We start from the raw sequence: 16208 nt of genomic DNA, 5'->3' as shown, positions 1-16208 counted from the left end.
AGCATAACCTATTCTACCTAATCTTGAGCCTTGAATCTTCGTTGGATGGTGCATGACCTTCCTGAAATATTAGTGCACACGCTAACAAATATATATTGCTAATATAATTAGACATAAGGATGTGAGCCACAATATTTGTTATCATCAAAATCATAAACTCGTGAACTTGAGTTGCAACAAAGTAGGTGGGCGTTGACAGCTTGGTGCCAATAATGGGCATCGGTGTTTATATTGTTATGTGTGGAATTTGATTTTGTTGATCAATCTGGTTATTATGTTTTCTTGGACCTTAAAGTTTGTTGTGTTCGTTGGGGGAGTAAGGGGTTTACCCCTTGCTTGGGGTTCGGGTGCCTTGCACTCGAAAATATTTTTTTTTCAGTACAACAGCCTTCATTGCATACCCGAGTGCCTCGACGTTGTGTTCTCAAGCAAAATTGTATAGATATGGCATTGCAGTAGTGCAAGACAAAGTCTTGAGCTTCACAGCGCCCCAAACTAGTGTCACAGTGCTGCGAGATAGACTTTTAGCTTTCTTTCTCATTTTTCTGAAGGGTTGTGTTCCTTGGGGTTCTTTTACTTAGCTTTCTCTTGTATTTTGAGTATGTAGACATTGAGAATGGTGGATGTGATAAGAGAAGTAATGAGAGAGTGAGAGAGAAGAGAGATTTGTACTTATTTCTCATAAATTTCATAGTGGATTTGTTGGTGTGGTGTGTCTCCATGATTTTTCCCCTATTTTAAGGTTTTCCATGTTAAATCCTAGTGTCGTTAACTTTTTCGTTGATTTTACTTTCTTGATTGTTTTATCATTGTGGTGTTTACTCCCCCTTATCTTCTCCGTCATATATCGATGGAGTGTGTTGGCCTTATAGGTGATAGCTTGCACCTACATTGTTGAGATGGTAGGCGACGAAGTCCGTGATCTTCAACATTTGCATCAACGACATGGATTGACTTGATAAGCGATAACTTGAATTGGAATTAATGGTGGGGAAGATGGGTGAAAAATTAGTAGAGCTCACTTTTTGTGTAAATGGTGTGCACATAGATAATGACATGCAACAACACTGTTAGCGACAACAATTGATGAAATTGGCAAATGTATGCATTAATGTTGATGTGAGGATTGGCCTTGTAAGTAATATTGTGCATAAACATCATTAGCTATGTCATACAACAATTCGGGTCACGGGTCGGGTTCGGGTCAAACTCGAAACTGACATGGCACTATTCAGATCAACTCGTACCTGACACGTTTTTTGAAAGCGGGTCAGTTTTTCGGACCAGAACCCGACCCACTTCGGGTCCTGGTCAACCCAATACGATCTGAATGACCCAGTGCCAACAAAAATGCTAGTTTTTGGGTCCAAAAAGGGTCAATCTCCTCTTTTCAGGTCAAAACTGGTCAATATGGGTTATCAGGTCAAAACTGGTCAATATCGGGTTGTCGGGTCAAAATGGGTTTTCAGGTAAAAAACGGGCCAGTTTTAGGTCAATTTCGGATCAAATGATCAACCCGAATCAAACCCTATTTTTGAAACGAGTTGAATTATTGAACTTGAACCTAACCCATTTCGAGTTCGGGTTGACCCTAACTCGAAATTTTCGGGTCGGGTTTAAGTCGGATTTTCGGGTCATATCAAATATTGACACCCCTATCATTATGTTTGTGTTAATGGCATGAAATAATCCTAAAGGCAATGATGTACGTCATTGGGATGACAAAGTTAGTGAGAACATATGTTTGTATTGATGGTATGCATCAATCATACAAGCAGTGACATGTCACAATATTGTTGGCAACAAAAACAATGGGAGATGTAGTCATGCAATAAAAGCCGAGAAGATCATAGTCGTCAACAGTGATTGGACAATGGTGGTTGAGCAACAATAGCTTGGTGCAACAGTTGTTAGCGATGATCATATCAAGCGGAGTCCTAGAGTTTTTCAAATTTTCAAGTTCTATCTAATTTTAAGTCAATAACTATGCTCTCAAGCCCCTTTTTATTTAAAGAATGTCTATTTATACTTTTCTTAAGTGACACTTCGATAATTTTAGCTAATATTCCTAAACCATTTCATGGAACATATTCCCTCAATCACAGACCAATCTCTTAAAATTTATTAGCATGACCTCAAAATCAGTTTAAGTTAGACTCATTAGATTCTTTCAATTTATTTGATTTGATTGTACTTTATATGAAATTTTCTTCATTAAGAAAAAGAATTTAAGAACATCTCTATTTAAGATTCTTTGCTTACACCCAATGACCCAATGAAAGAAAGTGCAACGGAAATATGAATAGCATTGTTGTTGTGTTTAATTCAATTTATTAGACGTTATTTTCGAACCAAACAAGATGGTTGGGGAGTTGAATTGAGCTGTCATTCCTCACCTGTACGTATATGAAGAGATTTATTTAATGTATCATAGATTTTTTTTTTTGGAAAATATGTATCATAAATATAGCTTTGCTTTTTCTCCTCAGAAGGTACAAGCAGGTCAAAATATAGATCACTCATTTTTTTTATTAGTATTACATTGTAGCTGCTAATAGGAAAAGCATTTATTATAATTCATTAGGTTAATATAATTATTTGACTAAATTCATTTAAATAAAGCATCAATATTTAATTATAAAGTAATTAATGCGTTCGCATTTCCTCTAATTCCTTCAAACCATAATGCTCGGTATGTTTGGCAGGGATTTGATGAAAAGTTAATAAATTTTCCTTTATTTTTATATTTCACTATTTTCAGTATTTTTTGTGCTAGACAGCTACTTTCTATATCAACTTTCAAAAAAGTCAAATTCATACACTTGATAGTCAATTAAGGCTTTGTTTGGTACGGCTTTCTTAATGCTTCTTAAAACAGCTTTCTAGTATAAAAATTAAAATTTTTATGCTAAAAAGCTGTTTTAAGAAGCAGTAAGTAAGCCGTTCCAAACGAAACCTAAGGGATGACTTTTTAACTACTTCTTAAAGCAACTTTTTACTATAAAAATTTAAATTTTTAAACTAGAAAACTATTTTCAGAAGAAATAAAAAATCGCCCCAAACGAAGTTTTAAATCAAATTCATACACACATTACATACGCAAGCTTCGAACATAAGATCTCTTAATTAGTAGCTAAAACTCCAACCAACATATCAAGATGAGCTACGTGTTGACTGGACTCGAATTGTAATTTTGCTCATCTTAGTATAATGATTGAGAGTTTCAAATACTAAAAGACATGAATTTGAATGTTTGTATAAAATGATTGTGTGCATAAATTACCTTCGGGTTAACCAAATAAGCGAGTGAAAATTAATTTTAGCTCATTTTACTTTTTTATTTTCCCTTCCTATCTTTCAATTACTTGGAATAGAAGATAGCCTAAATGGACCCTAAGAAATGCTATTTTATGCGATTGTATCAATCAATTTAGTTGATAGAAATCTTTGGCGTTGTTTGCAAGCTTCTTAACTTTAAAAAATAAAATAAAACTGTGATCAGTGATAGGGAGTTCTTTTTCTCTACTAATCCAGGTTTAAGCGCATTAATTTATATTAAGTTTACTAATATTCGTACTTAACCGGCGCGCATCATTTAATAAGCCTTTTTAATCTTGTCTTTATGCAATTGTATGGGACCTAAGAAGTGTGTGCAAGGTAAAATTCTTTGTTGTTTTTTAGAACAGCTTTTTAATATAAAAATTTCTTGAATTAGAATTTTTTATACTAAAAAACAGTTTTATAAAACAACAAAAAAGCTGTCCCAAATGAAGCTTAAATGGAGCAAAAGCTGCAAGGAATAAAAATAATAATACGCTAAATGAAGCAAAATAAATAAATAAATAAAATCATATTCTTCAACGTGTACTTCACATAGGCAATCACAACCAAGAGCAGCTTCCGCATCCAAAAAAGAAGAAAACGTGATAGAAAGAAACTCAATGGCACCATCAGAACAACAACACAGGGCATTCCCAAGCAATTAAAATAGAGAAAACTAAGCAGTCTAGCATCACAATTCACAACAGCAAAACCCAATTACAAAATATCACTAGCTGAAATGTAAGATCACTTAAATATATTACCTTTTATCAGATATATATACACCAAAGAAACCCATCACAAATGATCAGAAACCAATACCATCAAGAAAGAGACCCATAAGGAAGCACGTAACAGTAACACCATTAGTTGCCATAGAAAATACTGAGAGTCTGAGAAGCTGAAACAAGTGACATTTGATCAGAGGCCATTGCAAGGCCCTGCAACATTCTCACAATCTCTGTTGTATCCTCCAGATAATACTTGGCTTTGCTGGGCTTTTGCCCGACGGTGCAAGCGAACACTTCGGCGACCGGAGACAAGGCGGAACCAGCCCTCGCACTATTGATGACCTCGAACATATCGTCATCCGATCTATCGTCGCCGATGCAAACAACAAAATCTGGAAGCTTGGTCTTTTCTTGCATCATCGATAGAAGGCACTCGGCAACTAAGCCTTTTGTGACACCCTGCATTGAATAGAATTGTGCATGATATCAAGTAAAGAGATGAGAATTCACAATTGCAAGGTAGAGCATCTAAACTGACCTGTGGTTTAACTTCTACAAAGTGTTGCCCGCTCTTCACAGAAACAGGCTCATTTGATAGAACACTTTCCAGGTGGTCCAGAAGTTCTTTGGCCTGGCAGGATCCAAAATCAGGATCTGCATATTGATAGTGCCAAACAAGGGCGCTTTCTTTAGCTTCTATGCTCGATCCATCAGTTGTTTCAGTGTATAATTGCATGACAGGTTCAGCAATCTGCTTCCAGTCAAAATCTGGCACGGGTACACGAGTCTCCCATTCCAACTCTTGATTTTGCCTGGGAAAATCAACAATTAAAAGCAAAACTGACGCACAAACTTTAAGTTAAGCATCATTTTGGTCAAACTTTGGCCTTCTTAAAGCAGCTTTCTAGTAAAAAAATTTTAATTTTTGTACTAAAAAGCTGCTTTAAGAAGCAATAAGAAAGACGTCCCAAACAAAACCTTTAGCTCAAAGATTTTTAAGAGTTTCCATCAAATAAATAGGAATTAGGAGGTTTTATAATTTGTAATCAATCAATACTGAAGAAAAATAATACTCTAAAATGAGTTTACCTCATAAAGAAGCCATGTTCAGCCCCAAGTGCAAGTTTGCTGCAAGGTGAAAACCATTCACTGAGAGTATCCTTGTCCTTACCACTAACAAGAAATACCAAGTTGTCCGGATCCCTACACAAGCTATTGAGGATGCTTATAACTTCAGGAGTAGGCTTCTTGTTGATAGATGTTTGAGGCATCATGGTTCCATCATAATCTAAAAGGATAGCTCGGTTTTTGGTTCTTTTGTATGCTGAAACAATGTGCTCAACAGAGAGTTTTCTGAAATTGGGGTCAAGTGCAATGACCCTGAAGCCCAAACCAAAGCCAATTCCCCAGCACCTCCTCCTACCATGGTCCCGGCACGTCCGCCCCAAGTCCTGCAAGAAGCTATTAGCCCAATAACCAACATCATGAGTACTCACATATCGATAATGTTTCTCGTGGCGAAGCTGTTTCTCATTATAACTCATTGCCAATGCGGTATCCATGGCTTCGGCCACCGAATCTACATTCCAAGGGTTGACACGAATAGCTCCGCTAAGTGATGGCGAACACCCAATGAACTCCGAGACAACTAACATACTCCTTTTGGGCTCTGATGCATCGAGCTGCAACAGTTTATCCAATCTCTCATTTCCTTGTCTACAAATAACATATTCATAAGGGATGAGATTCATGCCATCCCTTACTGCAGTAACAAGACAGCACTCAGCTACAACATAATAAGCAATTCTCTCATAGAGCTGGAGCGAGCTATCGATGAGAACGACAGGTTCATAGCCTGGCCTTCCAAATGTGTCATTAATTCTCTTAGCTGTTAAATATGTCTCTGTTTGCACCTCCTGAACATCTCGTCCTCGGCCTCTGGCTGGGTTTGCAATCTGCACCAAAACAACCTTTCCACCCCACTCCGGATGCTGCACAAGAAACTGTTCCATTGCCAGAAGCTTCAAGCTGATCCCTTTAAATATGTCCATATCATCAACTCCAAGTAACACAGTCCGGCCCTTAAACTGGTTGAGCAGTTCAGCAACTTTAGCTTCAGTCTCTGGAAGATCTAGTATAGATTGAAGCTGCCTCAGGTGAACCCCAACAGGAAGTATTTTAATGCTAACTGTGCGACCATAATACTCGATCCCAACATGACCCCTCTTAGATTGATAAGAAAGACCTAGCATTCGGGTACAACATGAAAGAAAATGCCTGGCATAATCAAAGGTATGAAATCCAATCAGATCAGAGTTGAGAAGTGCTCTGAGGAGTTCATCTCTAACAGGAAGAGTTCTATAAATCTCAGAGGAAGGGAAGGGGCTGTGAAGAAAGAATCCAAGCTTGACTCGGTTAAACCTTTTTCTCAAGAATGTTGGCAAGATCATAAGATGATAGTCATGAACCCAAACAAAGTCTTCTTCAGGGTTGATCACTTCCATAACCTTATCGGCAAAAATCTTGTTCACAGAAACATAAGCTTGCCATAGTGAGCGATCAAAGCGACCACCAAGGTCAGGAGAAAGAGGTAGCATATAGTGAAACAGTGGCCATAGCTGCTGCTTGCAGAAACCATGATAGAATCTGCTAAAGAGTTCAGGGGGCAGAAATGTGGGGACGCACTTGAAGGTCTCAAGAAGGGTTTGTGAAACATCATCTTGGTCCTTTGAATCAATCTCCTCTCTAAGACAACCAATATACACAACTTCAACATCTTCCCCAAGACCATCTTTGAGTTGAAGTAGCAAAGAATCCTCGTCCCAGCTAAAGTTCCAGCCACTGCTATCCGGGCTGCGATGAACTCGAAGAGGGAGCTGATTGCCTACTACAATTACTCGCTCTTGAGAAACCGAAGATGGGGCATCAGAAACCACACTGTTTGAGTTTTCCTCATCCAAATCAGAGATGATACCAGCTACTGTCATTACTCTAGGTAGCCTTCTGCCAACTCGGCCAACAGTCAGCGAATCACCGGAAACAAGATCCAAAAGATTCGAATACGACCTTGAAACCATTTTGGGAGTCCAGTAAAATCCTTGAGGCACCAGAACTGCGAAAAAAACCAAAAAAGAAACAGTGATTTAGGGCTCCAGTAAGGGCATGAACAGCACTAGTAACTTGATCATGGAGAATCTTATGTTGAAGAGCCTATAGATATGAATATTCTGAAGAATCAACCTATTTCAAGCAAAAACAAAACTGGGAAAAACTGATCGCCATAATAGCTGAAAATACTTAATAGAACTGAAGAAATGAGCAATCTTTTCTCCATAAAGCGTAGATAGAAACAAGAAGCAAGGGATTAAGTAGATCCACGACAAGATACACCTATCACCCCATATTGCAAACACTAACCAAACACCGCAAAGTTCAAAAATCGCAGGAAGATCTCAAATGCAGAGCAAACTCGAAATCCTTGGAAGATAAAACAAACCAGTTACCAGTATTGGAGAAGCCTTCTAAGAAAAATCAGATCAAGCGAGCTGCAGAAAAATACAACCAAGAGCAACAAATTAGTGCGTGCAAGCGGGGTAAAAAGAGGATGGAAAAGATGGAGGAAGTAGTTCTTGAGAGATGGAAAGCAAAGGGTCTCCTTCTCCCCTTACCTTCTCCTGTCTGCGGAGCTTTAGAGCGGACAAAAGTGACAACGCTCAAAAAATGGCATACGATTCCACGCAGCCCTCACTCCCGCTATCGCCCGTCCCTACCGACCACTTAGTGCACTCACCAGAATTGCATCCTTCCGTCGTTTAGCGCTTTCGCGCGGCTCCATGGGTGCATGATCATGAACAGTGCACGTGAGGGGTATGCTCACCGAAGAATGACACCACTCAGTGATGAGTGATTATTTTGAACCGTCTGATGAGAAGAGCATAATCGGACGGCCCTGGGCAGGTAATCCCACATGGCACATTATACATGAAAGAAACATGTTAAGCATCTAATTTCATTTTTTTTTTTTTTGGTCTTTAGCAGAAGAGGAAATAATACTTCGCATTGTGTTCATCGTTCAATCATGAAAGCTTTTATCAGAAATTTCTTTTAATGGGGATATAAATTAACGGTTTCAAAATTATCCTCAATATATATTTTTTTTAAATCTGGATTTAAATCAGTATTAACGGTTTATTCAAAATATTTAAAATAATTTTAATGCAAGAAAATAAAATATATGTCAAAAATAAATTAACAATTAAAATTATTTGTGAGGGGGGATTAATGGAGAAAATAGTTATATTTAAAAAGCAAGATAATTAGAATAAAACAAAGAATTAATTCTATTAGAAGAAATAATGACATACCAAAAGAGTTTCAAACTGGGCTAGGCCCCGTGGTTTTTCCCCCTTTTACAGGGGTTTTCCACGTAAAAATATTGGTGTCTCATAAATGCTAGACCCTCTCTCCTTATCTGCTTGCGTGCCAGATCTTCGTACAATGCTAAGACGTTAAATATAATATTTCTCTACCGCCGCGAATACTCCTGGACGCAACAATATATATATATATCCACAATACATACCAATCCTATTTCTTTAAAGAGTTCTACATTTTCTTTTAGAAAGAGTTGATTGCAAATAATGGAAGAATTATTTTGAGTTCAAGACAAAAAGAAAAAAGTTAATAATCATAGATGCAATATGCCCATTTCTTTCCTAATATCTTCAAAGTTCGATTTGGAATTCTCTCAATATTTTTTTGTTGCACCATGACGTTAAAGAATAGGGGTGTCAAAAAATGATCGACTCGCCAATCCGACCAGAAAATCTGGGTTCGAGTTCACCCATTTAATAAACGTGTCATGTTCATTGACCCATTTGTTAAACGGGTCAGGCTTAGGTTGACCCGCTAGTCTTATTTTGATAAAAAATGACTCGTTTAAAGTTTTTTTTTTCTTAATTTTTTATTTGTTGGTATGATTGTTTTATTTTTATTGATTAATATAAAATATATTATTAAATAAAATTTAAATCAAAACGGGTTATCAAATTATGTTCAATTCATTCTACTTGCTGGCGGGTCGAGTACTGATTCGAATTTTTTTTACCCGTTTATTAAACAAGTTGGGTTCTGGTCTATCAGATTTGGGTCAAACCTAAACCAAATCTGTTAACCAATTTAGTCACCCCTACTAAAGAACGATGAAGCAATGCATCGCCAAGCTACTGTCAATGCAGGGGTTGAGTGATAGTTGGTTAAGATAGATGGAATGGAAGGTGAAGCAGATACCAGTGGCCAATATTATTATTGGTGATTGAACTGTAATATGACAGAAATGATGTGTGTTTGGGAAGAAGAAGAAAGAAGTATACAAATGTTGATGAATTCAAAGATTATGACTTAAATTTTTGGGTTGCCTGGCCTAGAGGAGATAGGAGTCCCTAATATCCCATTTTAGCTCTGCTCATAAGTTTAATCCAAACTTAATTACTTAGAGCTAGACATGTCTTAATTAACCTAAACTAACCACTGGACCAATTTAGCTAAGCCATGAACTTAAATTAACCCAAGTTAATTCAAATAGGTCCAAATGAGCTCAACCATGGAATCAAACTTAACTGGGCTCGACTAACACTAGATTTGGGCTGCTTAAGACCTAACCCAACCCAATCTAGAATGAGTAGTAAAATTAATTAAGAGCACTAAAGCATCACCATTACATCTCACCCCACCCAAACAAAGTGGTCACATTTTCTATATTCTTACAATTATTTAAGCTACTTGAAATTACTCTATTTACACTACTTTCTATATTTGCCATCATGGATATGACATATCAACATTATATATTGACATATTAGCATAAATAATTTTAGCTCACACATATATGAATATTTTATCTAAATTAGATTTAGATTAGTCTAAATAAACTTAAGTTTCATTGGAGATAGTTTTTTCGTTGCTTTCAAAAAAAAATTGTACCAAATTGTTTTATAAAATAGTAAGAAAAATATCCCAAATGAAGCCTAATGTTTAATTTGGGACAACTTTTTTTACTACTTTCTAAAGCAATTTTTTAGTACAAAATATTTTTGAACTAAAGAGTTGATTTAGAAAGCTGTCCCAAATGAAGCTTATGGCTTTGTTTGAGACGGCTTTCTTACTGTTTCTTAAAGCAGCTTTTTAGTATAAAAATTAAAATTAAAATTTTGTACTAAAAAGTTGCTTTAAGAAGCAGTAATAAAACCGTCCCAAACAAAACTTAAACCTCCTATTACAATATTTAAGTATTTTATGATTGGCTTATCAAATTGATTGGTTTATCATCCTAATAAGTCAAATAGATGTGTTTGATGAATGATGCTCGCCTCACTACTCTTTACTTTGATAAGATTTACATCAGCTAACTAATCATCCCACTAGCCTATACAGTCCAGGCCATATACACTAATGCTTTGGTCAAAAGAATTTATACCCACAGGTTCAGGAGACTCTAAAAAATTGAAAGGATCATTTTGACCAAACTCAGATTCCTCACTAAAGATCTTTTTTAATAGCGATTTAAACAGCCACATTTTATTTGTATTTTTACTACCTATATCCTAGCCACCATTCGCCCATCTATATGCCTTTCTCTTGGGACGGCTTTCTTATTATTATTTAAAACCGTTTTTTAGTGCACAAATTTTAATTTTTGTACTAAAAAATTGCTTTAAAAAGTTGTAAAAAAGCTGTACCAAATGAAACCGTTGTCTTGCTCCCGCCCGTCGTGCCGATCTCTATCATTTAGGCCAATTTGCCACAATAAGGTAACAAATGTAATTCTAACTTCATATCTATCATCAATAAAGAATATATTATGAGAATGAAATGGTCTTATGCAATTCATCCAAGAATAAGAAATAAATAGTAAGTATTCAATAATAATTAAAAATATTGTATAAATTTTTTTATTTTCTTATTTATTATTATGATACTTTTTTTACCATTATTCATGATTTGACCCTAGTTGGTATGGTCTTAGCTCAATACATAATTGACTTGAAACTATTCCATTTGATCTCAAGTTTAGCATCTATTTGCTCGATTCTACTTCTAAATAATCCTAAATCTTCCAATATAATTTTGAAGGATACATTGATAAATTAGTATTATTAATTTAATGATATAATAATTAAATATTTAAAATTATTTTTTTATCAATTCATTTGACCAACTAAAAAGTAGAAACATAGTATATAGATTATATATTAAATGAATAAAAATAAGAAAATTTCACTTTGAAATTGAGGTCTTTCCTTAAGTTAAAATTTTAATGATGGAAGACATTTTTTTTTTTAATTTGTTGAACATTTAATGTTAAATATAAATTTATTAAAGATTTTTAATAATTTCGGGTTGGACCCAACCCGGAGAATTCGGGTTGGAGCCGACCCGATTTCAAAATAGGTTGGGTTCGAGTTCTCAGATTCGACCCGTTTGAAAAAAACGGTCGGGTTCGGGTTGACCCGACGGGTTGGCGGGTCAACCCGGAAACCCGCTTAGAATGAGCTTCCCAAGGCTTGCCCCACCGCGTGGTTGCCAATGATGCTCGAGCCCTGCCCGAGACTGCCCGCGCCGCATAGCTGTCGTTGCCCGCGCACGAGCCCGCGGCTACCCACGACAGCGCACACGCCCGGGCCTATCCTCTGCCCGCCGCACACCGCCGCATGCCCTGCGTTCTCGCCGCAAAACCCAACGCGTACCCGGCTTGCCCGCGTGCTCGCCCGCATCTCGCGCACCCGCCGCGCACCCGCCGCGCGCCCCGCATTCCCCCGAATGTGCGCCCAAGCTCGTGTCCCGTGTCGGGTCAGGTCGGGTCAACCCGGCAACCCGACGGGTCGGGTCCAAGTCCGAGTTCTCGACCCGTTTGCCTACCCGGGTCAGATTATGGTCGACCCGATTGAACCCGGGTCAATTCCGGATTCGACCCGAACCCCGACCCGTGACCCGAAATTGACACCACTAATAAGATATAAGCGATAATTTTGGTGCTTTTCCTTCAGTATTCAATACCATTAAATTCCGACTGAACGTTTACACAGGTGAATTGCAGGTGATAATTTGAACTTTCACTCTTTCAGGTCAAAGCCTTCTGCCTACCGGCATCCCTACGACGTCATGCACCATTTTCCTGTCTTAGCAATCACGGCCATGGTTTTAAGACCATTAAATTCATCAAATGCCCCTACAAATATATAATCCTTTTAATCAAGCATTCGTCCCTACACTCTTTGCTGCATTTCTTACTCCAGAGCTTTATCAATGGCGGATAGTAACTCCTTGGAGGTAAGCTGACCTAATACTTCTCCGTGCATTCTTTTTTTTTTTTCATTGGATATTATGTTTTCTTTCAAGTGAGTTGTTCATATGGCAAGTTCTCAATTTTTATCCTTTGGCTTCTTATAAAGTTTGGTGTTAGAGTTTGGAGATTACTACATGTGGTGTCCGGACTATTCGGAGGCGAATCCGAATGCGCCAGGCCACCCAGATGCACCGGACATATTTAGGAGTTTTTTTTTTCAAGTCTCACCGGTGTTATGTTGGCATCTATTTAATTTTTTTTACTAAAATGTTGCTTTAAGCGGTAGTAAGAAAGCCATATCAAATGAAGACTTTAGGGTCATTAGGGCTTAAAGTCTCACATTGAGTTGTAGATGCACTCCTGATTTTTTTTTAAAAAAAAGGTTCGTTGATTTCTTTGTGTGTTTTGGGCGATTTTTTTACTGATTCTTAAAATAAAATTTTAGTACAAAAATTTAATTTGTACGAAAAAACTACTTTAAAAAGAAGTAGTAAAAAAACCGTTCCAAACGAAGCCTTGGTGTTGGTTTGCTGGAAAATGTTGGAAAAATTATGAACAAATTTCATGGAAGAAAATATAGATTGGCATGCAAAATCTACTTAGAAGAGGTTGATTTTGAGTTAATTTTAAGCCCAAGTTTCAACTGAATGTGGTTGTTGTGAGGAGAGAATTTGATGAGCTTATTCACAGAACTAAGATATTTATTTATAAACGTAAATGGTGATCAATACAATATGATGAAAGTAAATGAGTGAATAAATATGATCAAGGGAGAAGAAATGCATATTTTTCAAAATATTTGCACTCCTAATATAATTTTATTATTTTCTAACAAGCATCATATATTAGCACTCTCCCTTAAGTTGGAGCATATATATTTATTATCTAAGCTTATCATGTAAGTGATAAAATGGGAGATAATCCAAAGCTTTGATGTAGATATTCACCACTTGTTCATAATTGTCCAAAGCTCAAATTCGATCAGAACTGCTCTCATTCTTGTCCTGTGAACATACACTACAGGCTGCTGCTACAGCATTCTGCAAAGATGTTCCAAAACGGGAGTTTGGACCCAGCTCCCAAGAATTAAAAGATGGTATGTGATCTACTTCAATTTAAATGATAAAGCATTGCAGGTTAGCTGCATTTTCTCATTCTTTTAGGTTCATAAAGCTCAAAGATATGTAGTTGCACTTCAAAAATTAGGGGTGTCAATATTTGACCCGACCCGAAAATTCGACTTGAATCCGACCTGAAAATTTCGGGTTATGATCAACCCGGACCCGAAACGGGCCGGGTTCAGGTTCAACAATTCGACCCTTTTCAAAAATCGGATCGGGTTGACACGAAATTGAATTGTTTTTTTACCAAAAAAACTCATTTTGATCCGGAAACTCTAGATTGACCCGTTTTTAACCTAAAAAGCGGAGATAAACCAATTTTTTGACCCGAAAATTAGCATTTTTTTTGATCGGCCCTAAGTCATTCGGGTTGTGTCGGGTTGACCCGGACCAGAAGTGGGTTGGGTTTGGGTCAGAAAAGTCGACCCGTTTGCAAAAACAGGCCGGGTTCGAGTTTACCCAAATAGTACCGGGTCAGTTCCATATTCGACCCGAACCCAACCCGTGACCCGAAATTGACACCCCTACCAAAAACTTAACTTTCTCACTTCTAAAATTTGCCTTTTTGTCTTAAGATCAAACTGTAGAGCACTGCCAAGAAGATCGAAGCAAAATTTTATGCCCTTCCTCTCTTCAAATATCAGTAGAACCTAGTGAATTAGCTGTTCAAGATGGGATTGTTCCACTTCTAGGAAAGCCATACTTCACATCTATAGTGTCTGAGCGTCACATCAGAGATTTCATATTGGTAATGTTTTCAAGCTTCCTAAGTGATGTTCCATTTGATTTAGAATTTGCTTAAAGCTGTCTCTTTCTGTGTAAACAGCCTACTATTGGAAAATGCTTACCTTGTGTTAAATTTCTTGTCCCTCTTAATCTGTTCATATCTCACAATGGCAATCCATAAATTTCCCGTTCATATTCTTAACAGAAAATTACTTTGCTTGTAAATATTACACTGTACATCACCAAATCTTTCGCCAAACCAAACAACCCACGAGGAAAAGCCATGGGTTTAGATCAGGCAAAGTCTTTACTATGCAACAATAATGGGTTCTTCAAGTTTCACGCAGTGAAAAATCGTCTAAAATCAACAGCTGCAGCAAACAAGGTGGATTTTGCGAGCACCAAAGAAAGACACAAATCTAAGATGTATGAAGTTAGAGGAGGTGGTGAACATTTGGCCTTCCAAAATTATTCCTTTAATGTGGAAAAATTAAATTGATGTCAAACAATCTAACTGATTCATGGCAAAACTATGAGTAACATGTGTGTATGTTCTTATTCATTTCATATTTGTGATTTGGTTTTAGGATTGCGAGTTGTTGATCTCACTTTTGGTAGTTGACGCTCTATCTTTCCCTTAGGGTTCTCTTAAAAGTTAGGCCTTCCTACTTTAGTGTAGAAGCCTATAGGATCCTTTAGCGGACACCCGCTGACATGATGTCTACTGATCGACTCAGCCCACTAGGATAGACTAGATAGCCTAAATAGGTCAACTTGAACCTACCTGATAAACACATATCCAGTCTCCTTGTCAATTCAACATTAATCTCATTAATGTGAGGTCAATTGAATTCCATCAAATCAAATAAATTTTAATTGAATTATGATTGAATCAACTCGTGTTGAGCTAACTCGATTATGATCAATCTGACTCCAGCTAAATCGAATTAAAGCAAAATTCCTTTGAACCAATTTAAATTAAACCGAGCTTAATTCAGTTGGTTCAACTCCGTTTATTCTTTCTGGTAGCAACACTTTTTTATTTCATTACAATTATGTAAAATTCTTCTAAATCTATTAAAAATTTGATCAAATGGTTAAAATCAAAAGACAACGGGCTATTCCTAACAGCTTGCCACGCCTCCTCACCTCTTTTCGCATGATCTCCTGCAGTTTGCTGGCGCCAAAACTATTAAGAATAAATGGGGATTGAACAAAACCCTAAATTTGAAGCTGTGATAGATCTTATTTTTTTCTCTCTCATATATGCAACTTGAAAAGGGTAGGTGATAATCATCAATTTATAATATAAGAGAAAATGACCTGGCAGAAGCCTTCAACAAAATGCTGGTAAAACTGCTTAAGAAAATCCTCACTAAAAATAAAAGAGAATGACTTACTAAGATGGCAAAAGCATTGTGGGCATATCGTAAAACTTACAAGGCGTCAACTAAAGCCACTCCTTACGCACTGGTGTTTGGGGTGGAAGTAGTGCTTCCACTAGAAATCGAGCTACCATCGCTTCGAGTAGTTGTCTAGCATAAGCTCACTCAGGAGCAATATGCTTGACTAAGGATGGAAAAGCTCAACACATTAGATGAAATTAGATTGCAGGCTCAACAGAACATAGAGATTTATCGAGCGAGGATGACAAAATTCTTTGATCGGATGGTGCGCCATCGAGCATTTCAAGAAGGGGAATTGATCATGATGTAGAAAAGGCCAATCATCTCGCATCAAGGAATTGGTGGTAAGTTTGAATCCAACTGGGAATGACATTTTGTCATCGAGAAAAAGTATTATGGAGGAGCTTATCAATCTAAATGGTCAGAGGCCTATGCCGCCAATCAACAATCAATACTTGAAGAAATACCATGCATGAAGTTCACCCAAGAAAAATTCTATTTTTAATATATATGACGTACTTCATGTATACCTATCAACATGAATAATATATGTTTTTGG

The 16208-nt window shown here is 37.1% G+C and overlaps 1 protein-coding gene across 4 annotated transcripts; it reads right to left on the bottom strand.

The window, feature by feature from the left end:
- Positions 1-3953: 3953 nt before the first annotated feature.
- Positions 3954-7834, bottom strand: LOC110105403 (alpha,alpha-trehalose-phosphate synthase [UDP-forming] 5). 4 transcript variants are annotated; one of them, XM_020834889.2, is made up of 5 exons: positions 7721-7834; positions 7556-7597; positions 5142-7164; positions 4591-4864; positions 3954-4511 (listed from the first exon to the last, which is right to left on the bottom strand). In XM_020834889.2, exons 3-5 carry the CDS (start codon positions 7127-7129, stop codon positions 4188-4190), a joined length of 2586 nt encoding a protein of 861 aa, XP_020690548.1. In that variant the 5' UTR covers positions 7130-7164; positions 7556-7597; positions 7721-7834; the 3' UTR covers positions 3954-4187. The 4 variants fall into 4 exon arrangements, with proteins under 4 accessions (XP_020690548.1, XP_020690549.1, XP_028554515.1 ...); XM_020834890.2 differs by lacking the exon at positions 7721-7834 and having other exon boundaries at positions 7549-7714; XM_028698682.1 differs by lacking the exon at positions 7721-7834 and having other exon boundaries at positions 7556-7714.
- Between the last annotated feature and the right edge of the window lie 8374 nt (positions 7835-16208).

This window comes from Dendrobium catenatum, unplaced genomic scaffold (assembly GCF_001605985.2).
Source record: "Dendrobium catenatum unplaced genomic scaffold, ASM160598v2 fragScaff_scaffold_1122, whole genome shotgun sequence".
NCBI lineage: Eukaryota > Viridiplantae > Streptophyta > Magnoliopsida > Asparagales > Orchidaceae > Dendrobium > Dendrobium catenatum.
This window is presented reverse-complemented; position numbering and strand designations above follow the sequence as displayed.